The sequence below is a fragment of the Anopheles stephensi genome, chromosome 2 (assembly GCF_013141755.1).
Source record: "Anopheles stephensi strain Indian chromosome 2, UCI_ANSTEP_V1.0, whole genome shotgun sequence".
Taxonomy (NCBI): domain Eukaryota; kingdom Metazoa; phylum Arthropoda; class Insecta; order Diptera; family Culicidae; genus Anopheles; species Anopheles stephensi.
The window spans coordinates 12,623,484-12,650,391 of NC_050202.1; the positions used below are offsets into that span (position 1 = coordinate 12,623,484).

General features: G+C 42.5%; 2 protein-coding genes across 2 annotated transcripts; one reads left to right on the forward strand and one right to left on the reverse strand.

The window, feature by feature from the left end:
* Nucleotides 1-638: 638 nt before the first annotated feature.
* Nucleotides 639-23,494, reverse strand: LOC118504083 (RYamide receptor). Its single transcript, XM_036038152.1, has 8 exons — nucleotides 22,499-23,494; nucleotides 4,100-4,189; nucleotides 3,662-4,013; nucleotides 3,456-3,577; nucleotides 3,149-3,381; nucleotides 2,884-2,984; nucleotides 1,698-1,788; nucleotides 639-1,557 (listed from the first exon to the last, which is right to left on the reverse strand). The coding sequence occupies exons 2-8, from the start codon at nucleotides 4,182-4,184 to the stop codon at nucleotides 820-822; spliced, it is 1,722 nt and encodes a 573-aa protein (XP_035894045.1). The 5' UTR covers nucleotides 4,185-4,189; nucleotides 22,499-23,494; the 3' UTR covers nucleotides 639-819.
* On the forward strand, nucleotides 8,322-11,763 carry LOC118504088 (proton-associated sugar transporter A-like). Its single transcript, XM_036038159.1, has 5 exons — nucleotides 8,322-8,792; nucleotides 8,879-9,782; nucleotides 9,858-10,163; nucleotides 10,489-10,584; nucleotides 10,694-11,763. Exons 1-5 carry the CDS (start codon nucleotides 8,686-8,688, stop codon nucleotides 10,823-10,825), a joined length of 1,545 nt encoding a protein of 514 aa, XP_035894052.1. The 5' UTR covers nucleotides 8,322-8,685; the 3' UTR covers nucleotides 10,826-11,763.
* Nucleotides 23,495-26,908: the final 3,414 nt, after the last annotated feature.

Consider the following 26,908-nt stretch of genomic DNA (forward strand, 5'->3'; position numbering starts at 1 on the left):
GCAAATATGAAATGCCTAATGATTTTATAATTATCAAAAAATTTATGGTTTTTTTTATAAATGAGGCAAGCGGATTGCATACTGCACGGCGTACATCTTTTTAGCAAGCTTTTGCTGCATATTTGAAGATGTCGTAGCAGTATAATAAAGCTGATTTGAAAGTCATGTGGAGCCGGTGACAGTACAGGATGTTAAGCACTGTCGGACCATTTCAAGTCAAGGAAGCTAGAAAGAGTAGGTCGAAATCTTCTGAGGTTGTAGAGTTGAAGCAGACAAAATAATCATCTTGAAAGACCCTTAAAGCTGATGCAAATACCTTAAATCCATAGATTGTAAGAATTATGAATAAGGTTTCGGAAAGTTATGCTGCCTTCCCTGTAGCAGAATTCAAGACAAAGCACCGACATTTGCTATTCTAATGAAAACTTTGGACACAACCGACAAAGCAAGAGAATAGAATAAATTGGACGACAGGAGACAGGATTGAAATTCAATCGCTAGCTTTAAAATTTATTTTAAGGAAATTGTGAGTTTTTTTCACAAGTTCTTCCTTAACTTATTCAAACCATTTGATGAACAGCATGTACTCCTAAATGTATGCAATGTAACATTTGAAACCAAGAAACAACAACTCAGTATTATAAGTTTCATATTCATAGCTTTATTTAAACTCGTTTAAATGCAAAACAGCTCACAGTTAATACACATTGCTCGATTTGTACTTAATGAGGAAGATATAAATAATATATTCACAGTACCGCTCACCGCACGCTTGCTCACATTTAGGCGTTCACACTAGGCGCTCATTCTCGCAACCCTTTAATCATAGTACGGTCCGAGTTCTTCCAAATCGTTACAGTACAAGTGTCCGCCCGAGTCCCGTTCCTCGCTGGAGCGCTGTCCCGGTTTCGGTTCCCCATCGCCACTCTCCCCACCACTGTCCGGATGGGGATGCTTCAGTGCCATCCGGTCAGCGTAATTGCTCGCGATGGAGAGCCCACATTCCCGGGATGAACCGTTGCGAAGTTTCGCAGCTCGTCCCGTACCATTTCCATCGATATCCGGTCGGTTGAGCATCCTCGGTTCGCCGTTTCGGTGATCCTCACTACTGTCCACCGTGCTGGAACACGCGAGCTCATGGTCGAGCCGTTCGATGCACGATGCAATCAGCTGGTCGTGCTCAACCAAACGGTGATCCATCTTCTTTTCCCTCGGATGGCTCGTGGCGAAGGTGGTCGTCACCGTGCCGTCAAAATTAACTGGCCCCTTCTTGGACGTTCCGAACGCTAGCTCGTGCAGATGGGCACCCCCGGTGGCGTTGTGATGGCCACCCGGCTGGTGCTGGAAATGATGGTTGGGTGGCGGGAATTTGAATTGCTTCGATGCCGAGTAGCGGTTAGTGCTTAGCTTATTCCGTATGGACGATGTGGCGTAGGTCGAGCGGATGGAACTGACGCGCGTAAAAATCGATGACGTTTTATCCGACTCGTGGTTGTGGTTGTACGTTTGATCGCGCTTGAACGGGTAACGTTTGCGAAACTCGCGCTTAAACTTTTCCTGCACACGTTGTGGTTGTGTTGAGTTGCGTGATCCCATAATAAGAGAGAAAATAATAACGTAACACAAATTACGTTAGTCGGGTGCAGAAACAAAACTACAAACGCTCGCCTCAATTCCATGCGCTCCACTGTACTTACATTATAAATGCCGTAGATAAACGGATTGTAACAGCTGTTGCTCATCGCAAGCCAATCACACACGAACCAAATGATGTTGATAAAGCGATATCTGCCAAGAAACAAAAAAAAAAGATAATCGAAATTTAACAAACCTTTCGCTTGGAAACCTCATTACACCTCGTGGCGAACCAATGCAAACGAACGGAGCTATTTATGGTGGAGCTTTGTCGTGCACATAAACACAGGCGTAATGAAAATCGCAATTGCATACCTCGTAACGTTTGCTGTTTAACGCAGCTTTTGATGTTTAATGGCGCCTGCAATCGGTGCTCGTTTGTGTCGGCTTGATTTGATTTCTAAATCATTTAGAAAGGTTCATGAAGGGTGTTTGGTGTTTGCAGCGATTTTCCACTCCCAAACATTATTCAGTCAGTAAACCACTAATGCAGCCGAGATGTATGCAATGGTGTGTCTTTTGAATTGTAATGGTAACATTTTAAAATAAATCTAGATAATTCATCAGTTTTGTAGGAACATTTTGTGATTTCATTTACGCAACTGTGGTGCGCCATGAAGTATGCAATGTTTTACACATGAAAGCTCTTTTGCTTAGCGTTAAATTTCTCTTTAAAATGGTCAGTGATCAAAATTATTGACTATGATTTGACTTTGACTATATGACTCGTAAAAGAGAGCTATCCAGATACTGGAAAATGATTTTGGATTTATGTATAAAAAGTAGTAAAAACAAATCAAGTTTGAATCACAACTGTTTACCAGAACGCCCGAAGGTATGCAATGCTTAATATTTTAATTTGTATAAAGAGCAATCGTTAACCATGTTGTGGTTTAGAGAATTCTGGTCCATTTTGATGTTCATAATTATTTAATAGTAAATTTACTTCAACGGGTTAATATCTTTTTACAGCAGTTTAAATCAAAATTACTACGAAAGTATCATATTCTACGCCAATTGTTGGACTTTCGAAAGAATTTTCATCTGATATTAATAACTAGGAACAACGAAGTAGATTGTAATCAGATAATTGCAATTATTTTAATCAGCTACAACAATTATTAACATGCGTATTCAAAAGCGTTTGCATCATGTGAATATCATGTGAAGCTGTTGGCTCGCTTACCACGCTGAAGCAAACAATAAAGCGCAAACCGGCGGGAAGCTATCAAATCACACTCTACTTACTCATTGATTTCCGGCCACGTCACGTGCAGGATGTTGTAAAGCTGCAGAGGAAACCAGCACACGCCGAACAGCGCCACAACGATGATCAGCATTTTGATAACCTACCGGGGAGGATAACGTTGCAGGAGAAAACATATTAAAAAAGAACCCCCCAGTTGCACAAAAGCATCCAATAACAGTGCATCAATTCACTGCTTTCGTTTGCATTTCAGATGAGAAGCAAGCTGGACACACTGGGTGTTTGCCAATCCACGAGCGCTCGTACCTTCTTCTTGTTCTTCAGCATGGTAATGTCCCGCGAGTCTTGCGCATTGCCCGGTGTCTTCGAGCCCCAGAGCCGGAGGGCCATCTGTATGTAAACGAAGCTGATGACGAACAGCGGTATGAAGTACTGCACTAGCACGAGCACGTAGCGATAGAGCAGAATCTCTCCATCCTCAAAGTTGACCACCTTACAGAACGGTACGGTGATGTTGGTGTACGTATCGTTCATACCACCTGCGGGGAAAGACAAGGGAAGAGGCAGATCCTCAGGGACTCTGGTGGAGAGTCGGTAGCAGTAGGGAACGTACCCAGCGCAATGTAGGACACGGGCCGCACTCGAAGCGCAAACAGTATCGGGGCGGCCAGCACAAACGATAGCATCCAGATGCTGCTGATGACGAACTTGGAGATGTTTTTCGATGTTCGTGCTCTGTCAAGTGAGAGAAGCAAAAGCAAAACACTTCACTCATCTCACACCAAGTTTGCTGTCGGTCGGCCCTTTTGGGTGTCGTACCTGAGCGGATTGATGATGGCTCGATGCCTGTCGACCGCGATGGCAGTCAGCGTGAAGACGGACACGTTCACACTGATAAGCTGCACGAACGGGCAGAACGGACACATAAACTCGGGCAGGTTCCAGCGTTGCAGTAGCGCTGCCTGAAACTGGAATGGGATGGCAAACACACCGATCGTCACGTCCGCCAGGGCCAGGTTGGCGATGAACATGTTGGTGATCGTCTGCATCTGCTTGGTCGTGATGACGATCCATATGACTAGCGAGTTCCCGATCACCGCCAGGATGCTGATGGTGCCGTAAAAGATGGACAGCAGCACCAGCAAGCCGATGGGGACTTTGTAAAGGTTTTCTGAATGGAATATACCACAAGGAGAAAAGAAGAGATGTTGTTAGGAGAGCAAGTTTTAATTGGTGTAAAGGACAGGGTTTCCTTACCATCCTCCAGCACAATCCTCACGTCCGACTGGTTGAGTGTGTAGTTGTAGGCAGTGTGATATGCCGTGATATCTGTTGCTTGCATGATTTCTGGAAGGACAAGAATAAAGCATAAGGAGAGAGAGGGAGAGGTTGTTTGAAAATCGAATATTACAGGTTTCGTTAAATATAAAAGAATTATTTATTGTGGAACCTTGCAATCATATAAGGGAATGTTGCATACAGTTGAGGGAAATTAACAATTAGGCTGTGGATTTTTTCAATCAGCTATGGCTTAAGGTAATGACCTTAAGGAGCCCCAAAATTGATTTCAAATGCATTCAAGACAAACCAAATTTCTAACAAGTTAATCGCTTTATTTAGATCCCATTAAAGCATCCCAGATATACAAATTAAATAAAAAAAACTCAAACATTTACGACCAAAAATATGATTACAGTTTATCAGAATCAGCACTACACCGACCAAAGCACACCAAGTACTGGGCGTCTCCATCGGAAATTATTCCTGTGAAAGAATGGAAAGGATATCTTGCAGCAAAATCACATTTAATCTTGGTAGCCGTAAATACCTGAACATCAGATACTGGGTTTTTTTCCTCAAATGTACGTTCGTTCAGCGTTGAATTTATAATGGTGAGTGAAGCGAAAAAAGAAAATAAATGCGTACGCCTTCATTTTTCGCATTGCGAAAACCAAAAGCAAAATGGAAAGAGAAGCCTAAGAGTAGCCTAAGTGCTTCGTAAATGTTTCAGGGGAAGCGTTGGAACGTTTACTGAATATTATGAACATCTGCTGTGATACTTAAACTAAAGCTTCAGGTTATTTATATATTCTTCTTATTTCCAAGAACCGGTGAACAATCATCGAGAGAAGATGTTGTGAAAAATATTACCGATGCAATGGGCTAGAGCATTTCATGGACGTCTGAACTCAGGGATAGGTTCAGTTTCCTTTCGGTTCATTCTGAAAATTTAGCATGAAACTGTTCAGATATTGTAATCACTATTACCACTCTGTTGAAACATGTTCTGAAACATGAAACATTGGCGAAAACTATCTCAAAGGTGGCAAAAAAATCGATACAGCCCTGTGAAATCTTTCTTTATTGCCATCTGGCAACCAACTATGTAGTCCAGCTTACTCCGTGAAAATACCCCCCGAAAGTGTGCAATCAAAACTTCCAGCATTAATTGAAACTAAAAATTGCATAACTTCAGGAGTACACTTGCTCAACCACTTGAACTGCCCGTAGCTCAAGTTTTGGTGGGGAAACCCCTTATTACTAAAACAATACAAACCAACTAACAATCGGACAAGCCAAACAATCGGTCAACAGTTTTCATTACCTTGGTACCGCTTCTAGTCAGCAACAAGCACCAATTAATAAAAGTTAAGCATTTTGCCTTTCCAACCCCTTCTAAGCCTCGATGCAGCAGCGGAACCTGCAAACGGAAGCTTATTGTGTACGCACAGAAGTTGGGGCAAAAGTTTTGTGCAAAACCAGAGGTCATGCACTGTGTTTAAAATTTAAACACGATAGATTGGAACGAAGTCGCTCACAGCACACCGGCACAAACACATATTTGGAAGGTAAACACCAAACTTCACCAGCGGAAGAATAACGTCGGGAATCGGCTTTTCTTGGGGGCCAGCTGACGTTGATGGATACGGACGCAGGCACTTAGATAAACATTCATGACCGAACACTACACATTTCGCGCGTTCGCCTCGGGTCGAGCGGAGTAGCGAAATTACAAATTCACCAAGGTTGTAGCGGAATGGCGAGGGTGAGATGATGAATGGCGGTGGTGAAGTGAAAGTAGAACAGGGCGTCGAGATGGAAGGCAAGCGGTAGGATTTTAAGTTCCGGCACAAATTTTATCAGTGAAGAGATCGGCAAGTTGCTGCCTGAAATGGGGATGAAATCATTAGCGACGCACAATGGTGATTGTTTGCTGGAGATGCTAATAAAGGTTCTCCGGTTACATTCTTGATGCTGTACCGGATGAAAACGGGGTAGCCTTTTATCATGCTGGCAGCTCTTTAACGGCTTCATTAAAGTGGGTTTCAGGCTTTAAAAGTAGCAGTGGTAAAGGGTTGTAGGAGCGAGTAAAATTCCCCTTCGCATAACGTTGCTAGTTATCGACGTTTTACTAACGAGACCATAAACGTCAAGCGATGTCTAAACAAATTTGGACACTAAAATATTCATACCGGGCTGGTACGAGGTTGATGGTTCACCAGTTTGGTTCGCACCTGCTGCTATCAGTTGCCTGTAGGCCTGCGTTAAGGTTAGAAACGGGGGGCACACTGGGCATCAAGACAATAAGTGTCAACAGTAGACAGGTGAGTTTTGATCGTTGTCCTCAGGTCCGTTGACGTTGTAATTTTGTTATGGTATTGCTGGAATTGAGGAAATATCGTGTTTCGTCCTCGTGTCACATGACCTAGGAAGAATGTTTAATTGGAGGCTTTTAGTTCGCTTGACGGCTTCTCACTGTATTCGGTACGCCTAACAGTATGCAAGCGGAAGGTATGGTTTGTTATTAGCCAGTGTTGACACTTTTTATCCCTCATATCGCTGGATTACTTCGCAATTGGATATCTTTATCCAGTGCTACAGAAAGATGTGTTCAGGAAGTGTTCTTTAGTTGAATTTATTCTAATTGTGTTTGGTGTTGAAGGGTATATGTAGCGCTCGGCAAGAGAAGGATTTTTCCTTGCAACTCACGAGTCAAATTACAAATTACATCTAGAGAGATCAACTGATAAATAGCCACCGCTTATGTTGTATGACTTATCGGGTTCCTTGACTAACGAGGCCCCTGTGATGGGTGCGCCTTCTGAAGGCCACCAACTCCACCCATAGGTGGCCATGGAGTCCAGCGTCAACCTATTTTCATGTAGAATGGCCTGGCGTTGAACGTATTGCTAAGCGTCAATTTTTGGTAGGTTAAGTAAAACCTTTAGATCTTGTGTAGTTGTTCAAACGCATACTCCGTCCATATATTTTCCATGCATAACCGATGATTTCACACACGTAAAGGACAAAACAAAACGACGAGCAGTTGAGGATGCTCCGTGCAAACTACGAGATATATGGCTAATAAAAGGCATATTGGAATGCCTCAATTTGTTATTCTTCTTTCTAGACACTTTAAACTCGAGAGGTCTCAACCTGCCATTTCTGGCTTTCTGTGGCTTTATTTTACCCGTAGAAAAGTAGTCAGCCCAGCGTACTCAAGTTATTGGAATCGCTAAAAACACTGGCCCACACCCTATCTTATCCGAACGTGAAACTAGTAGATTGACATCTATGTCGATGTAAGTCTAGTCTTCTGAACGTATAGAAATACGACACAGAGCAAGTACTCTGAACTAGTTACATCAGCTGGTTTGCAACAATATCGCTCAAAAGCCCCCAAGTCTTGCACTCAATTTTATTTCATGTAGCTCAAAGGCATCAATAAAATCATAGCTTTACTCAGATAAACAATTTCGCAGAAAATAGGGAGAGCATAACATTTTCCGCCACAACTATCCCTAGTTAGACTCATTTATGGCTCATTGATTTATTACACAGCGAGAGAGAGAGAGAGAGAGAGAGAGAGAGAGAGAGAGAGAAGGAGAACAGAAATTGCATTCATCACAATTACGCTCGTTAGTACTATGAAATTATTTAACCTTGGATACGACAATAAATCCCTTTTCCATTCTTGCCCACCGATTAGCCCGTGACGCCACAACTTCAATCACACGTTTCAATTACTCCATAGCTTAGCTACTGTAAGATAAGCAAACACGCAACGTGGTGCAATAATGGTCAGCTCGATAAAAAAAAATCCGAAGGCGCCACCAAACTCCAAATAATCATTAGAACACTTTGGTAGAGCGGCACGGGTTTCAATGACAATGATTGCCAACGGAAAGAGGCATTGACATTGGAATTGCAAAATGGTCGTGCGAATAAGCGGCATGGTGGTGTCTCTGGACACTCATCGGGAGGGGGGGTAGAAGCGGTTGATGTGCTGAGTGGCCCACATATACAGTCTTCCACATTTCACTCGGCTCCAAAAAAAATTAACGTCCGTTTATTGTTTGCGGATGACGGTTTCCCTCTCCGGTCGGGCAGTGCCGTACCGTGTTGTTTGTGTTTGTGTTTTTAACTGTCTTGCACGCGGGTTGCTTTGTTTAACCGTCTTGGCAGTCTTGCTTGACAGACACATTGTCTCTCGCTCTGACGTTACGCCGAGTGTTCTCTCCCTCGGCACGATATCGCACCAGCTCTCCGGCTTCAGATCCAGAATTCATTGCGCATGCCTCATCGGGTTCGCTGTGGTTGTGGCCGCCGAAGAGTGCGCAGTGCGCGATCAGACGCACCCGAACTTTGTCGTCAGTGGGTCGTCAGCAAGGCACGCAGCACAGTAGCCATCGCCACCGGACATTAGATAAGAGGTGCGTAGATATATCGGACTGTCCGGTTGGTAGGTGCAGTACGATACGCGGGTGTGTTCCTGCCAGCTGTGGATTAGATAGGACGCAACCAAGCAAAAGGTCCACCGGGTCACATTCCACACGCCAACCATGGAGAGTAAGGAGCAGACCGATGACGAAGTGCTGCAGGGTATGCTGAGCCGGCGTTTCCATTATGCAAAAGCCCAGCGGACCACCGCCTATCATCACACGTTTCGGTAAGTGTGACGCCAGTGGACGAGGCCAAACAGAACGAAGTTGAACGCACGCACGTGGCGGTTGTTTTGGTTCGGTGTAATTTTAGAACGAAAACACGATGGGAGCTTGTCCGGCTGTCACTGCTAATCGTCGGCATCGAGTGTACGTACGCGACAGAGACGGCCTTCGTTGCGCCGATCCTGCTGGCCATCGGACTGCCCCACACGCTGATGACGATGATGTGGGCAATGCCACCGATTGTTGGCGTACTGTTTGTGCCGGTGGTAGCGTCCGTCAGCGATCGGCTACGGTTTGCGTGGGGCCGTCGCCGACCCGTACTGCTGATACTGGGCGTTGCGATGCTGCTCGGCATGATGCTGCTTCCGCACGGTCGTCTAATAGGGAAAGCGATCGGACTGCGGAGTGTGGCGTGGATTGCTACCATCACCACCATCGGCCTCACCACGACCGACTTCTCGGCGGAAGCTTCGAACGGGTTGTGCCGGACGTACGCGATGGAGGTGTGTACGATACAGGACCAGGCCCGGGTGCTCAGCACGATGATGCTGATCGGTGGTTTGGGCGGCATGCTCGGGTATCTGTTTGGTGCCATCGATTGGAGTGCGCTCCCCGTCGGCCAGTACTTCGAAAGCAACGAAGCAGCCGTTTTCACGGCCAACTGGATCGTACTGCTGATAGGGCTGGTAAGCACACTGACCAGCTTCCCGGAGATACCGCTCCCGGTACAGGAAGAGGACGAACTGTTGCGGCCCGTCACACACTTTATGCTGCAGAACGAGATGAAGCGTATGCGGGGTGATGAGTATACGGCCCAAACAAACCTTGGCGAAAGCATTGGCTTTCGGCAGTTCATACGCAACACCGTCCAGATGCCACGCTCGATGAAGATCCTCTGCCTCACGCAGTTCCTGTCCCATATGGGCTATCTACCGTACTGCCTGTACTTTACCGATTTCGTTGGTGCGGAGGTGTTTAATGGAGATGTTCAGGTAGGTGGTTTTCGTTTCAATTAGCATCAAGTGAAGGGGATTAAAACTGGGATGGCTTGTTTTTTTTTTCTGCAGGCTCCAGCACACTCGGCAGCACTGTGGCAATACGAGGAAGGAGTTCGGTTCGCCTGCTGGGGCATGGCAGTGTTTGCTGGCTGTGCCTCCCTGTACTCGTTGGTGATAGAGAAGCTGATTGCTAGGGTCGGAGCACGGCCCGTGTATGTGTTCGGACTGATGGCACACTGTGTCGGTATGCTGGCGATGGGCTTTCTGCGCAATCGGGTGATTGTAATGGTGTGCTGTTCGCTTACCGGCATCATGTACGCCACCATATACTCCATTCCGTTCCTGCTGATCTCACACTATCACTCGAAAAACTCGGTAAGTAATTGCATTTTGTAAGCGTGCTTGGATGTAAGGACTGTCAGGCTTTCTAGGAGGAAGTGAAAAGGTCTAGGAGGCCGTAACATAGGCGATATGATCGGTTGTGGGGTTCCTTTATTGAAATTTTAGTACAAGCGCCTGAAAGTATGCAATATGTCTCACCGGAATTCTTGTTCGCGACGGAATGAGATAGTGATAGCATACTTTCAGGCGCCTTTTCTCGATAATAGCTCGTAGAGGGAAACACGAATCTGCACCCGCACCTGCACTGATTGATTTTTCCTTACATACACTGTAATGCATCTTCTCTGCTTCACCACAGTTCCACATGGAGGATGGCAAGTGTGTGGAAAGCACCGAGCCACGAGGTTTCGGAGCAGACGTGTCGATGATGAGCAGCGTCCTGTGTCTCGCCCAGGTATCTGTCACCTAACCGCCATATCACGCCGAATTAATTACCCCGTTTCAACTAACGCTCGGTCTCTCTCTCTCTCTCTCTCTCTCTCTCTCTCTATCTCTCTTTGCAGCTAATCGTTTCGCTCGTGATGGGCGTTCTAATCGATGCTGCCGGTACGACGGCCGTCATCACATTCGCGGCCGGTGGATGCAGCTTTCTAGCAGCTGCGTCCGCCATGGCTGTCGTGTACATGGGTCTGTAAATACATTCTGTCAACCTCGGGACAACACAAAACTTCCGATCCCATCACAATCGTTTCATTGGCTTCATCACTTCAAGCGGTGCTTTAAAGCGCTGGGCGTCCAATTGAGCGGCCGATTGTTGTGCTGCCGCACAACGCGTGTTCTAATTGATGTGGATGAATCTTCAATCGCATGTAGGAAGGTTTCGCGTACGCCCGTTTCGCTGCGAGCGCACGATAGCAATTTAATTGGCGATGCCGCACCGATGCCTCACATCGATGCTTCACGGGACGGCCCGCGTACGAGCTAATAAAGTTGTCTACAAGTACACGACCGAGAGCGGCGCGACATCCCGACCACTGCGGGTAAAAAACACAACGCGTACAGCATCCGTGTGGCAGCTGGTCGCCGTCATGGAAATGTGACATCAATTACGGGAGATAAAACTAAGAGACGCTCGCCGGGTTGCCATGGCACCCTCAGGCCTGGAATGATTGATTGTGTACGGGTCTGTCGTAATTAAATGATAAAGTTTTTCGTGCCGAACCGGCGATGATGTGACGGTGAATGGGAGCATGGGTGACACGTGAGCCGAGATGAGCGATCGGCGGGGGCGGTGTAGACAACATTTGTGATAGAATATGTATTTCTAGGTAGGTCGGACACCGTGTACGTATTTTAATCCTATAAATGAAGGTTGTTAGTGGTAGCGAGTTTGGTCGGAGAACGTTCTACGGTGCTGCTGGTTTAGTGCAGCTTGGGGATTCATATGTTCTCAGTATGTTCCAGATGACAGGTTGATGTACTTAGTTTTTCATATTAATTCTCGACTCTTAGAAGACAAAATGACGATGTCACCACAAGATGGTCAGTTGGGTACTTCAAGCTGTATTTTTACAGCTCATACAATTATAGCACATATTTAATAAAACGAGCTAATGGATATTGTTTTATTTTACTGTTTTTTGTTGTATTTAATTTTTCACACTTTTAGCAATCATTAGCTACCGAACGTTAGTTGTTAAAATGTAAAATAAATCGCTCTAAATCCTTTCACAGAACCATACATTGAAGAGACGACAGCTGAACCAACTTCTGCTTAACAATTGAGTGTTTGAATAGCGTTCACTACTGTTGATTTCCTTTTCTTCTCCTTTATTCCTTTCATGCTGATCACCTGAAAAACCTACCGAACAAGTCCGAATCGCAAATGCAAAAATTCATTCAACTTCCCTCGTATTTACAAACTTACTCAGCATGCGAAATAATTTTTAAAAAGCATGATGAATATTTGATGAAAAACAAATGTATTTTCCAAACCAATTCCAACAAAAAAAAAAAAAAGAAAACAAAACGCACGTCAAACAAACTGTAACCAAATGAGAAAAGTGAGCGAGAGCGACCATTTCGCAAACTGCCCTTCTGCCCAGGCGGCATCACTTTTGTGTAAAAGATTTGCTCCAAAACTTTTATGCCACATCCATTACCTTTCGCCGTCCGTGAAAACAATGCTGGGCAGCAGCGGGTGGCAGCAACGGTTTGTTGACAGAGACGGGTGGGGGGGGGGGGGGGGGGGGCACAGAGGGGGTAATGTGAAATGATGGAATAGATGGAATTTATGCTGCCGTTTTCAGAGCAACATTTCCATATTAAAACCGAACTTTGCTACTCGCCGCCCCGGTGTGGTAAAATTGATTTTCGTTCGTTGTTCGGATGTACGTGCCGGAATCGAGCCTCCCGTCGGAATGTGTGTGTGTGTGTTCGTAACGAGACAAAGAAGCTACCATACACAAGATGGCATTTTAAATATAACCTTAGTTCAATTGAATTTCCGCGCCAGGAAGTTGAATCAACATTCGCACAGCGCGAGCTACTGCGAGTACTTTTCTCGTTGCGGTAGATCATAATAATCCTTCACGGTGGTGGCCCAGCACGTACAATTTTCCGGATTGGTTTATAGCTTGAATGGTGCAATTTGTGGTGAATAATTAGGCGCCTCCATCGAGACGCTGTTGGACTTCGGAATTTTTATGCGAAGGAAGGAATATATTTAAAAATTATTATCATAGTCTTTTTAAATTGATTTGCATGTGAAAAAGGTATTTTTGAGCCGGTTTAACAGCTTATCGTGAGAAAAAAGTAAAAAAAAAGGTGATTCACAACGTGCCATAAACGTTGAAATATTTGCTATAAATTTAAACATTAGTCGTTTATAGCATGTAAGGTTCAGTTTTTATTCTCTGGGTGCATATATATAAGATAAGGTTTTTTTTTTCTTTACGGTAGCTTGATACAGCTTTTTAAGCTCGCATTCTTCTCATAGTAAACGGCAAGCGGTGTCAAATAACTTAGCAAAGCGCAATAGCTGAAAGGATAATTTAGCCGGCTTGAGTTGACCATTCCATGGACGCCATAAAGTACGGAGATAACAGCACCACACTGCACGGCACTTTACCACAGCCGTAGCTTATCCTTGCATTGATGAGTAATAATTGAACTGCTCTTATAAGCTTACAGCCCTTTTGTACTTGCTGTCGGGGGGCTGGATGGGCGTACCATAGCGAGCACGTTCGTTATTGATATAGCCTTTTAATATGAAGTCACTGGCACTGGCAATTGTTGATCAATGCACCGTGTCTACAGCAAACAGTGCTTCCTCATGTGCTAATAGAGAAGTTTGTTGTATTTGATGCACGGTCAAGCTTTGCATTCGCCGTCCGGTGTCCGGTTGGACTCGATTGGGTTGGCGCAAAAGTAATGATGGTTTATTTTATTTTATTTTTTCTTTTTTTTTATTCATAAAGAACGGCCTGGCCGTATTGCTGTTTTATTTATTCATATTACAAAAAAATCATTTTAAATAACATTTTAAATAATTATTAATAAATATTGAACGATTAAGGTAAGAGTATTATTTTTTAATATTTTTTATAGAAAGCGTCTTTACTAAACTTAGCTTTGTGGTAATGAATAACATTTATAAAAAAATCGTTCTTATGAAACATAAATTATTACACTTTCAATAATTTCTCATGAGAGCTTTATTTTCTTCATAAAGCATGGGCAGGCCGTGTTGCTGTCATGGTATCATTAGTTGATTACACATTCAAATTAAAATAAATTTTTCTTTACTCAAATCGTATTCAATTTCTTGTCCAAGCCTTTATGTGAATAAATTTAATTGATTTTAAGTTTAATGGTACTTTATTAAAACTGTAGTAGATGAAGTTCATAATTTACTCCTTTTGGTGCTGTATTGAAACAGTTAAGTAAAATATGCTATAAAATCAGCTTAAAATCCATACTAAAACCTATAGCAGGCTTTTATATAGCAAATATCATAACTATTGTAAAAATCGAGCTGAATACTAGCAAACCAATCACAACTCTTCTCAATGTAACAATTTACGAAGCGTCATTTATTCTGTAGCTTTAAAGAGATTTTTCAACACTCAACCCTGTCCTAAGCTGAGAAGATTTATAAAGTCTTCAGCGTGATAAAATATCTTAAATCTTGTAAACCACGCAAAAACATGCTCCATGCAAAAGACCGTTCCACCACCCACCGCCCTATCGAGTAGCGAGCAGTTTAATGTAAACATTTACCAAGCCGAACACGCTCGAATCCGCTTTAAATATTTAAAGTTCAGCTCTCATGCTCTGACGCCGATCGTATCCCCGAAAAATCTATGCCTACAATTTAAATATATGCCTCTAGCCCCATCCCATCCGCGAACGTTGGTCGCTTTTGCACCGACCCAATCGGTTTTGTTGCGCCGATTATTATTAACCGTCCTGCTAGGGTGCTCCATCCCGGCTGCACGGGAGGTTGGGTGTTCGTCGCGCCTCGGATGCCAATGTTTATCAGCAACCGTTCGGTGCCGTAATTGGTCTAATTAAATTGCCAGTGCAAACGAGCCAGTGCAAACAGTGAACCGGGCGGCCGGGAGTCGGGAACACCGAATGTCGCTTAATTCGTCGCATGCGTTTGCTGTTTTCGATATTAACCCGTGTATCGTACGGACGCGCGCACCAGGTACTGCTAATCCCTTTTGTTTATGTGTTTGCGTGGGGCCAGTAGGGCGGGCCGCTGGTGGGGAGCCATTTAAACAGAGGAATTAATACTTCTTTTTAACAGGGCCAATTTTAAAGCCGCCGAGGATGCACGCATCTTTGCCAAAGATTAATTTGGTACCGCAAACGATCGGAATGAGGCGCAGTGGAATGCGTGCGTGTACTCGACGCCATTCCAACCGTTTCCTTCCCTTTTTTTGTTGTTGCTTGTGCTATTTCAAAGAGATGTTTCCGGTGGTATGCTTGTAATTATAAATTCTCATTCCCATTGCTTAGGAGGGGGATCGATTATAACCTCCAGAAAAAAAGCGTTCCACTGTGTTTATATGAGGCACCGTTTTGGCAAATATATTACGCCTTCAGTTTCGACACCCACCGAATCGGACAGGAAACGAGGCAATAAGGTACGTACACACACACGTGGTGAGAGAAGCAAAAAAAAATCATGGGTGTGAATCGGAACCGTGTTCGGGCAGATGCGATTTAACGATTTGTTTAGACAGTTTCGATGTTTCAGCAGCAAGGTGTAGAGTTACCTGTTTAGAGGAGCCATGGGAATGAAACAGAGGGGGGAAAAACTCGGGGTGAGTGTTAGGAAAAGTAAAACTGCAATATGGTGCCTTTTAAATTGAATCATCTTCTCAACACCTACTTATCATTCCGGCACACTGTTTATGGGAGCAGAGCGTGCTAGGGTTGGCCCGCTCGCAATCATCGTTCATCGCAAATGAAGGTCGATGAAAATGCTTTAAAACCCGCTGGTGCCGCACTTAAAGTGTGCTGGAGTGATTTTATTGAGCGGACGATTTTACTAACTCCGTCGATCGTTCGGTGGAGAGGATAGAACGATGGGGTTGGTTTAAAAGAGATTTTCAACATGTTTTTCATTTTGTAGTAGTTAATCAGTTCTTTTTGCGATTAGTTTTTTTCTTCGAAATACATAGAATAACCTATGTATTTGATTCATTGGTTTGCTACAATAAAATTCATTTGCTAGGATTATGCTACCGAAAAAATAATTGGATTAAGTCTAAAGAGATGAGTTAAGACGACAGCGCAGCACGAGAAACGCCACGCAGCAGAACGCGCACCGATAAACAAACAAACCACAAAGCAGCGCGCACAACATAATTTGCAACGCAGCATAATTCAGCACGCAGCATAATTCAGCACGGACCAGCGCACCAGCATCCATCCAAACAGTTCAGTTGATACTCAGACGCTAATTCGAATGGTATCTAACTCCGCCGGTCAATGTTAAATAAAGTTAAGTTTTTTTTAAAAACACTTCTCCCGGACACCGTGCGTCAACTGATGCTCCTCCCACTCACGGACACTCATTTTTGCAATTGAGCTACCCAAAAGGGTATATTTTTCAGTCTTTTTACTGTAAGTATTTATTTATTTATTATTTATTTATTCTTTATAATTATTATAAATTATTATTACAAAAAATTTTAGTACTTTTGCTTAACTTTTTCTTAAATTTAAGGTAGCTCAGTAGCGACAAGTGAGTGCCGTGAGTGGGGTGGATGGGGCATCTATTCAGACTTTAGCCAAATAATTTTACTTAAGTTTGCCTCATAGAGTTCATTTCAGATTTCATTTTCTTAGATTCATTTTACGGGAATTTGGTTCGAACAACTTGATCAATGCTTCAGTTTGTTTGCCAATTGTGGTTCTCAGGCAACTGACTAAAGAAGGGATGCATTCAAATGCTTCTTAATGATATTCTCGAGAAGTAAAGTCTTAGTGCAGCAGAACGAAGAGCTTAAACTCCTTGAAGGAACGTACAATCTCATACGAGATACTACAGTACAACAATAGCATAGAATGATGGTTTTCCGTGGAACTAGTTCATCTACGAACAAGGCATTAGTTGTGTGGTGTCGATTTTCCAGTGATACTAGCCCCCATCATCCGGCATTCAACAAGGCAAGACTGCCAGGAACGAACTCACACGGGCAAGAAATAGTCTAATAACCCTCCTAATGAAATATCACTGAATTTGAAGATTCTTTTAAAAGTGTTTCCTGCAAGTAGTTTTACGGACATGCCCGTTCTTTTGTGAATAAGAAAGGAAAATCCTTTAAGTATGGAACGAGATGATTTTAAGTGTATTCTAGTGAGGAACGAACGATGTTGCAGCAAAGCATTTCGAGCCGCAGCAAAAACTTGGTTCATCGATCGATTTAACGGATTCCTATTTCAAAATATGGCTTTTCTATTTTAAGCTAAGGTTTTTGCTTGCAGTGTTATTTTTTATATAAATTTACACCATAAGTTCAATGTTTTTTTTTATTCATAAAGACCAGCCTGGCCGTATTGCTATAAGTTCAATGTATTATAGAAAGAAAAATTAAAAATCGCATAAAATATCTTAGAAAAGCAAACAATCTCTATAAAACATGATTTTATATAAAATTTTTGAAACTAAAATGTCTGAATAAAATTTTAATTCCTCAAAAAAATTTACGTGCCTTACATATTTGTTCACAAAAACGAGAAAATTGCGTGCATTGAAAAGCCCTCTTTTCAATTCAAAACGTCCGACCGATTCAGCTCCCTTTAAAAATAAGTAAGGGGAAAAATGCACCTGTTGACCGATTCCGGGAGCGTTCGTTAAACACTTCAACCAGATAGTATATTTACGGTTGGTCCTGCCTTTTAGACCATGCCTCAACATTATGTGAGCCAATGCAGTTATTAGCAAGAGAAACTATTTAAATTTAACAAAAAGTATAAAATCTTCAAAAACAAGATTTAAGTTTTTTTTATTTATACAAACTGAGTCTTTAAAAGAAGGTGTCAAATTTATATTCCTTTTTTCTTGCTTAATAATTTTTTTCCATAATTTATTCTTCAATTCTTTACTATAAAGTCCTAGAAATTCTAAGTTTTTCAAGCTAGGTTTAGTTTTGTTTTAATTTAATTTGTCGTTAATTCTAGAAAACCCACTGAATCTCTGAGAAAAAATCCTAATTCCATCTTATTTTAACTCTTATTTTATATCGAAAACATTTATAAAAATCCCAAAAAACTTAATCAAACTATAGTGACAGCATGTTTCAGAAATTTTATCATATGTCAATCGGTCTGATTTTTTTTTCTCTTCATATGAGCCTACTGCTACTAGACAAGCTTCACCTGCTGCTGCCATCATCCTGCAGTTAAGCTGATGCCAGTCGGCTTGCCAGGTCGACCGGTCCGAAGGCTTTCATTTATTGATCCTAAAATAGTTCAAAGGCTGCCCCGAATGCTTCCTGCGGTTGCGAAGATACTGGTCAGTAATTAAATCTCCGGCTGTGCTAATGCTATTCACCCCACGCTCTCGCATCTTGGCGTGTGGCGAGCTTTTGCAGAAGCTATTCGATTTTTTGTGGCTTGATTTTATTCTGCTTTTGTTTATTCCTACCTCCTACCTTTCACGCCACTCTTGACGGATCCGATCTGAAGTGGTGTTCGATTTCGATTTTTTCAACAACTTCAACACTTGCCAAAGGTTGATAAGCGCCATTTTGGGAGGAAAGGAGGGAGGGGGGTGGATTCTCGGTTGCTATAGTTTTCCCATCTTACCGTGATTTACTGATGACGGGGGCCAGAAAGAACGCAACGCGGTCGAAGAAAATCAATTAGGAAACCATATTTTTATCACCACTATAGCTACACACACACACACACACACACACAATCAACCAGCGAATGGTAAATTAGTTTTGGCACGAGACCGTTTGCCCCGAATGCGCTTTTCCGTCGCATCTTCCGGTGCGTTCCCGGAATAAAAAACCACTCGACTTTCGGGAGACAACAACCACAAAGAACCGAGCAAGACGCGCCTAGCAAACCGTTCAATCTACGTTTATGGTCATATATCTTTCACAGCGTGTCCCAGGAGTAGTATTCTTCGACGCCGACAAGAAAAAAGGCCCGAATGTCATCCTGTAACTTCTAGTAGGCCGTTTTTTTTTTTGTTGGTTGTAGTTGATCCTTCTCTTCTGCAAGACTGTGACATCCTGTGAGTTGTGTGCTGATATGTTTCTTTGTTCCTTGGATGGCTTTCTTTGGCCTCTTTTTATCGGACCACAAACACGACATTGGAGGGTTGGGCAGCTTGGATGGGAAATATGATTTTGTCCTTTGAATGTAATAAATGTCCCCACCCCCCTCCACGGTTACATGGTGGATAGCCATCCGTTCCGGCTGCGTACCCAGCCGGCCAATGGGGTTGTGCAAAATGGTGTAAGTCCATTTCTTGAACCGGTATCCGAAAAGGTTTTGTTAAGTTATTGCAGCTGACAGATTCTTGCGAAAAAACATTTACATTATGTGGCTTAATACATTATGGAGTAGAGGAAAAGGCGAGCAATCTCCTATTTATTACTTTGTCAAGAATAACGTTTCGCCCAAGCTCTCGTCCCGTTCGCCGGCCAGCAAGCCCCGTGTTGGAAATTTGTTACAAAATATTAATTCAAAAATCATTCAACCATATGGAACGCGTGTTTGGGGTCGTGCGCAAGAAAATAATAAATGAATGTGCGCATATTCCGCCGAGGACTCGACAAGCGTCAGCACCTGTCATAATATGAGATGGGTCCTCAAACAAAAAAAGCCTCCCCCTACACATACGGTCTCAAACCACACAAGCATACAAACTCAATTACCAATTTGGATGCTGGGCTCCGGGTGCGTTCCGGATCCTTGCCAGCACTGTTGGGCCTCAGGACACACCTCCGCTCGAATGATATGCATTGTCACGCCCTTGTTCATGTTCGGTGTCGCATGTACGTGTGCATACAGCCCCGAATACGCTCACGCATAACATCTCCGGATTAATAACCGTGTAGGGACACAACGTGCATGCGTAGGGTTAACACCGTGGAAATGTGTAATTGAGCATCGTTGATTTATGAACAGTTGGAGAAAGGAATGTCTTTGTCTCATAATTTGTTTTAATTAGGTTTTGAGGCAGGAAGAATTGATGCAGTGGTGGTTAATATGCTTGATTTTTGTTTTGTTCTTATTGAAATAGAAAACGATGGTGGAAAGAACAGTGAAAGTGTCGGTTATCGTGTCAAGCAATTAAGAAATAGCTGGATAAGACTTCTCGATATAATAATGTAATAAGGAAGGGAATAATTAGGGAATCTGGTCAATTACCAGTCAGAGGTGCTCTTGCAATGGACTCTGTATAAGTTTTTAAACACGCTGTTCAACGAGTGTGGGGTGTTCTGATGGCCGAGGCAACAGCAACGCCAGTTATCACACGGTAGGACTGGATTAAAATCACATCCATACCGACTCCCTATACACAGGAATCAGGACTATCCAGTAACGGGTGAAATCAAAGCACAGAGGACCAAAAAAAGGAAAAACCTTTCGAGCTTGTAGTGCCAAGACGGTAGAAGTTCAACGAGCTGTTAGAAGCTCCACCAGCAGATAACGTCATACCATCATGCCACTGGAATAGTAGCCGAAACTTTAAATATGATTGTTGGAATGTGACCGTGATTTCTCTTTCTTCTATAAAACGCAGAGCTAGAGAGGGCCGTCTAGAGAGAGACTTTTCGATGGAAGCTTAAAGCCATTTATCTTCTATATGTCAATCTAGATTCTAGCATCTCTCCAATCATATAGAAATCATAGATTTGAAGCTCTCCTATGGACCAGAAGCTTGTCAAAAGATCGACCAAACCAAGCATTAGAATTTCACTGGGGCATCAGCGCAATGATAATGGCGTGACAAATGGCCCTTCCAACGACAACCGCAGTGAGATAAAGACACTGTTGAAAGCTGACGAATTCATCTGTCCGAATCTGACCGATCTGTCCGCGTTCGGGAGCAAGAAACTCTGATGGATTATCCTATTATCGTGAATCGATATAGCCTAGCTGTGTGCTGTCCATGTCCATGAGAATAGCACTGGACAACTAAGTCCTTTAATTCCTTAAAATCTCAAGGTTTAGGCCACTCACATGAACAAAGATGACGTCGTATGCTTCCAAATTAAGCTGTAGTGATGGCGTTGATGAGTGATCCAGAAAGGATCTCCAGGATATTGGTTCACAGCACTTAATACTTGTGTGCTGTAATACCTGTGCTCGTTGGTCAAAACTAAACGTTTTATAATCTACACTTCGAGTAAAGGCCCGCTGTAAAAGGCGACAGTTTTGCCAGTTTTCATCCAGCAGGACCGGAGCTTAAATCCCATTCGGTTCGTCCCCTCCTTGGTACTGCAATCTTTAAAAGTTCCGGCTTGCCATTTCTGGCTTTCTGTGATTTGATTTTACACTTAGGAAAGTAATCAGCCCTGCGTAATGAGAGGTGGTCTGGATGGGATTTGAACCCCGGTCCTGCCGTGTGAAGATCTCGCCGCTATCGCCTCGGCCACTGGATTGCCCCACATAATCTAGATTATTAGAAAAAAATGTTTGGCTTAAAATCGAGTCCAATCTAAACAAACCATAATGTCACTGGACTAGCATCAAAGCCATACTGATAATCATAACGAAAGAAATATTTTGCAAACCCTAGATTTCTTGGAATGGAAGGGATAAAAAAGGATGACACGATACGGTTGCAAATAACAAACCAAATGACCCAACCATAATTCGAGTACAGTGTGTTTACCCATAATATGACTTTTCAAAAAACTGATCAAATCATCAAGGTAAACAAGCCCTTTTTGCTAGCAAATAGCGTTTTTTTGTGTGTCTTGCACGGCTGATTGATTATTAGGCCACAACACTTTGTAGAACGCGCCCAGGATAAGGTGCCTTTTCATGGTTCGATGAAGAAAATGGTTCCTAACGAGGTCTTGTGGAAAGGTAAGTGTTGCGCAAATTGTAGTGAAATTTTAAATAGAATAAATTATTATTGCTAAAAATTAAATAGGGAAAAAAACGAATGTAGCTGTAAGATAGATTTAGTAATTATTGATTTGCTTTAAAAAACTTCAAAGATTAATTCAATTGTTTAATTACAGCTACAGCAAGAATGCAATAAAGAAAGTAGTCACTAAAAGCTTATAGGAGTGCGTTGAATTTTTAATAAACAGTTACTACCTCTCCACGGTAATTACTTACAAAGTTGCAACGCTTGGTATTTACACTCAACGAAACAGGTCAAGAACGTTACTTGATGCTATAAAATACGATAGTGTTTGCTATAAAATCGATAGTGCCTTCTACAATAGCTTTAAAGCCTTTCCAGCACACTCTTCGCCATTAAAGCTCTTTGAGTAGCATTCGTGTGCCGAATGAAAATGTAATCTGTTTAATTACACAGAACACATTTCTGTTCAACGCACTACTAATTAACACAAATTTTAGTCATTTAATGGCAATTTGCTATAATATCCCTACACTGACCCTTTACATCCCCGAACCAATTAATATCACACGCTCCGAAAGCCAAAAGTGTCTCGCAAGCCATAATTATGGTAATGAAATGAAACCCGTTGGAAAATGGACTGGCCACTGGGCAAACTTTTTTTAATCCTTCTAACCCGTCAGGCCATTTTCTTCTCGAACCCTTTTTAACGCCCCACAAAGGTAAGATGATTGATCCCGTTCGATGCACCCCCCGCCCAAAAATAAAACCCCACACGATCGCCGCTTACCTTCCGGGCTTTACGTTGATTGCTCTCAGATGTGGCGGCCGGACTTTGGCGACGTTTACGCTTTACGTAGGGATCTTTGTTTTTCCACGACTAATTAGAGTAATCCTATCGCTTCATGTTCTACAACCGGGTCGGGTCGGGTGGTGGTGGTGAGTTAATTAATAAAGCTTTCACGTCCGTTTATCCTGGCCAGGCGGAACGGTCGAAACGGTTGTTGTGCCGCACCGCTAGCGTTCGACATTCCGGGAAGGATGTTCTACCGTCTGCCGTGCTTTGAGTGCCACTTTGTGGAATGGAAACGGTTACTTACGCCGTAGGCAAGTAGATTGAAAACAGCTGATTTGGAATCTCAAAGCACAATATTTTAATCTCTATTTTGTGTTAGAGAAAACTTTTTTAACGCAGCACAAGCACTTTTACGCACTTTTTTTAATTTTTCTATTCAACTTTGAAAAACTGGAACCGTTATTGATGGAACGTTGACTAGCTACACTTCAGGGGGAGTTTCCTTCTCGTTAAGGGGTTTGACGTGGCTTAAAATTAAATTTTCACCTTTAAATACTTTCTTCCTTGCTTTCTTTCCCGACTTTTTTTCTCACAGCCTCTCTTTTTTCCCGACCGGTATCGACGGGCAATAAATCAAGCTGGAATGCGTTTGTAATCACGTCACGCGTTTTTCACCAATTTTCTCCATTTTTTTGTGGGTTGTTTTTCCACACTGCAACTCATTTATATTCGCACAGGGTTTGGGATTTTTTTGGGGATGTTTTCCGCTACACTACACTCGATCATATTTCTTCTTCAGATACGCTCACTCACACATAACCGTTTCCGTAGCACAAGCGATCGCAAAAAGGGAATCGAATTCGTGGCACCGTGAGTTTTCCGACCGACGGACTTTCCTTGTCCCGATTTTTCCCGGCTCACGTTCGTCGTTCGTCGACGGTTGTAACGCTACTGATGTCGTGCGTCGATCGACACCAAGCGCGTCCGTAGTAACGCGCGCTTTTCTCGTGCTACCGGCACCCGTATCTTGGCTTGCGCTGAGGGCGAAGATGCTCTCTCGGATGGGGTTTGTGAGGCCGAATGTTTATGTACTGTGAGTGCGTGAGCGTGAGAGTGGCTTTCGTCGGCCATTCGGTTAGGTACACGAGCCGAGTCAGAATCGGTATCGGAGGGATTTGTGTTTGCTGTCCTCCCCTTTTACGAGTGATAAGCTATATGTGTGGGGAGAGGGTGCTATGGTGATAACCGAAGCGTGGATTACTTTACGCCAAGAACTGATAGGTAACCTGTTTTAATTTAGTACATCATGTGCGCAATTTTTTTGTCTCTTTTTTAGTTTTGTTGTGTATGTTAAGATACACTCTTCGGTAAAGCGAATTTGAACAAAATACTGTCGCTTATCAATTGGTGTATTATGTTATTTCAATGAGTATTGATTTAATGATGTATCTTGATTTAATTCTTAATTTTTAATAGAATTAGAGTGAAAAAATTAAGTCAAGTTCTTAAAATAGTAAAATAAAATCATTGAAAAGTACCTTTAAAACAACAATTCCACACCATTTTTATTTGTTGAAATGTATTGCATCTGTGAGTTTAATATTGCAACGGCAAAAATTGATAAACTTATTCAATGTAACAAACAAATATTTTAAATTTTGTAAAAAACAATAGCTTATCATCAAGTTTTCAAAAGCTTATTCTATATTTTTTATAAAAAATAACTAAAAATAAAAAATAACACTAAAACAAAAAAGCGCTCTGGTGTACTGGGATGTCTATGTAATGCGAATTGCATACTGAAAGTAAACTCCGACACATGCACCTAAAGTATGCAATTATTTTATTTATTTTTTGACTCTGCAGCCTGATGCAACATGAGTAGAGAGCCCATCAATCATGTTCGTTTGTTGAAGATTCGTGAAGTTTTTTGAGTATTTAGTAAAAGAGAGTATGTGGATTTAATACGTCATAGAAGCTATCTATATATAAGTTTCTTGAGTTTATTGTTAAGGAAAAAAGAGGCTAAAAGTTAAACCCGGGCATTACATCTCTTAATGCACTTGTCAATTTGTTGTAAAATTTTCAAATTTCATCATCAATTATGCGATTTTTTTGTATCTATCCTCGTTTGGTAAGTGGTAAAAGCGCCAGTCCCTAATGGATATAAATGTGCAAAACTTGGAGCATCAAATCACCTGTCAATTATTTTACCCTCACCTTCTCTCGTTCAATCTCATTCTTGCTCATTCTGGTCATATTTCTTTCCTCACTTAATATCAATTTTTCTTCAATGATTTTTTTTTTATTTCTAGGAGAATTTTCCACTAGACAAAACAAACTTCCAGCTTCATCCAGGTGGTTGAGCGTGTTTGGTTGGCCGAAAATGCAAGAATATTTAATGAATAATGACTTCGCTGAGCGCAACAAGTCTTACCGGTGTACACAGCGTCGTGCACTGAAGGTTAAAAATAGTTTCCTAACCCAGCATGAACGCATGTGGTCGGTTTGAAGTGGTAGATAAACTTTCTTAGCTAATCGCCGGACGGAGGCGACCGTACGCTGGAACGGGAAAATCGATGGATAATTGAACGCAAGCGGTTCGGTTCACCGTAAAACCAATTGAACTATCTGGATAAGCGAGCGGACAGGTCGCACACGGTCGCTCTCGAAACATCAACTTGGTGGCGACCAAGACCACACAACCAGTTCGTACGGTTCCTTAAAAATAAAACTAATCCATTTTCCGTGCCAGTTTTCCTCTTCTTCACAGTCTCGTGTGACATCGATTTGGCGATTGACAAAATTTGTGTCCCACGTTTTTTTTCGTGTGTGTGTGTGTGAGTCTGTGTATTTAACGGCACGGAAAATCAGTGCGTAACATTTCCGTCGGAAGGCGTAGCAACATACACGCGCACTGGTAAACATTTTGTCATTTCCTTTCGAATCCATCCGCCCATCTCGCCATCTCCGATCTGACCTGAAGGGATGACTGTAGGTCATCGGAGCTGGCATGTAGGTGGACCGTCAGGGTCGTTTCCCACCGTCCATCACTTTATACGGAAGGGGAATGAAATTAGCTCCTGAAAACAAAAAAACACACTCACACACACACAGCTGTCGATTCGTTTCGATCAATTGACGAAGCTGTCAGCTCTTGTTCGATTCGAGGTGTCAGGTTCGATGTGTTTTTTTGCCTCGTTTTGTTTTCGTTTGCGCCATCCCGTCGAATGGGGCGGGGAACTGTTGAATTTATTTTGTCGTAGGCGAAAAATGGATGCCGAACTACCCTGGGTGCTCATAAATATAGAAAACATCATTAGGCATTGTTTTTGTTGGTCTATCCGGTCAGCAGCGTCGGACCAGTAGCCGGAGAGGTACGGATAGATTACGGCCTTTTAAAAACATTCGGAAGAATAATGGCACTGCCGAATAAAACAGGGGAGAAGGGGATGGGAAAATGGGATCAGAGACGGGTGAAAAATATTCATTGCTGGCTAGTGGATCCGAAAAGTCCATTAAGATAAATAAATATTTTATAGGTGAAAACAATCTGTTGATATGGCAAAATTCTGTTTTTATTAAGTAATTTAAGATTTATTTATTTGTTTCAGGAAATTTTATTTTCATGATCTCAAATGTGAATAAAAGCATCTTAAATAGCCTGCCTTCTTACACAATCGACCGCTAAGCGGCAATCGAAATTTAAATTTATAGCAAACAGTAAATTTGAACCGAAAGCACCAAATTGCATACTTGTAGGCGCCTGCGAGAGAAATTGGAATCGGGTTGCTATTTCATGGTTGCTATTGCTAGCTAAATAATTTTGAAAGCTATTTTTGAACCGCTCACAACCACAACCACTCTGCCCACCATCAGCTAGGAAGCTTAATAAATCCTTTCTTGATAAATTATTATCTCGTCCACGATCCTTTCCAGCAAACAACAGACCGCATCGCCCTACTGTATATTTCTACCGTATGCTTGGCTGCTAACGGGCTATAATTTTCTACCCCGATGTGTAAATCAACAACAGCACGGTATGCTTTCGGAGAAGGCACTCCCATCCAGGGAAAAGGAAGACTGGCCTTGTCTGGGAAAGTTTCCCGTCAGAGTGCTGGCGAATTGTTAGCATAGGAAATGGACTGGCTGCGAAAGTTTAATACTAAACAAACGGTACTGATTTCTTAGATCCCCCGCTTTTGGAACGGGTTTGATTGTAGGATGTGCCCAGTGACAGGTTTGTCCATATTTCAATCGTGTTTGTTTATGATTAGTGGTTACAGTTTATAAAAATAGGCAGGTTGCTATTTTTGTTTAAGGTTTTGCTATAGAAGTGGGTCAAATCACACGCGTCAGGCATAATAGATAATTTGCTATAATAAACATTGAACAATCCTATCT

What these genes read in the sequence shown, in the direction of transcription:
- LOC118504083 (XM_036038152.1), bottom strand. Translation starts at nt 4,184, where the DNA reads ATGCAAGCAACAGATATCACGGCATATCACACTGCCTACAACTACACA. An exon ending in GAGGATTGTGCTGGAGGATG is followed by an intron (nt 4,014 to 4,099) that starts GTAAGGAAACCC and finishes TATTCCATTCAG; the next exon opens with AAAACCTTTACAAAGTCCCC. An exon ending in CGTGTCCTACATTGCGCTGG is followed by an intron (nt 3,382 to 3,455) that starts GTACGTTCCCTA and finishes CTTTCCCCGCAG; the next exon opens with GTGGTATGAACGATACGTAC.
- LOC118504088 (XM_036038159.1), top strand. Translation starts at nt 8,686, where the DNA reads ATGGAGAGTAAGGAGCAGACCGATGACGAAGTGCTGCAGGGTATGCTG. An exon ending in GCCTATCATCACACGTTTCG is followed by an intron (nt 8,793 to 8,878) that starts GTAAGTGTGACG and finishes GTGTAATTTTAG; the next exon opens with AACGAAAACACGATGGGAGC. An exon ending in TGTTTAATGGAGATGTTCAG is followed by an intron (nt 9,783 to 9,857) that starts GTAGGTGGTTTT and finishes TTTTTTCTGCAG; the next exon opens with GCTCCAGCACACTCGGCAGC.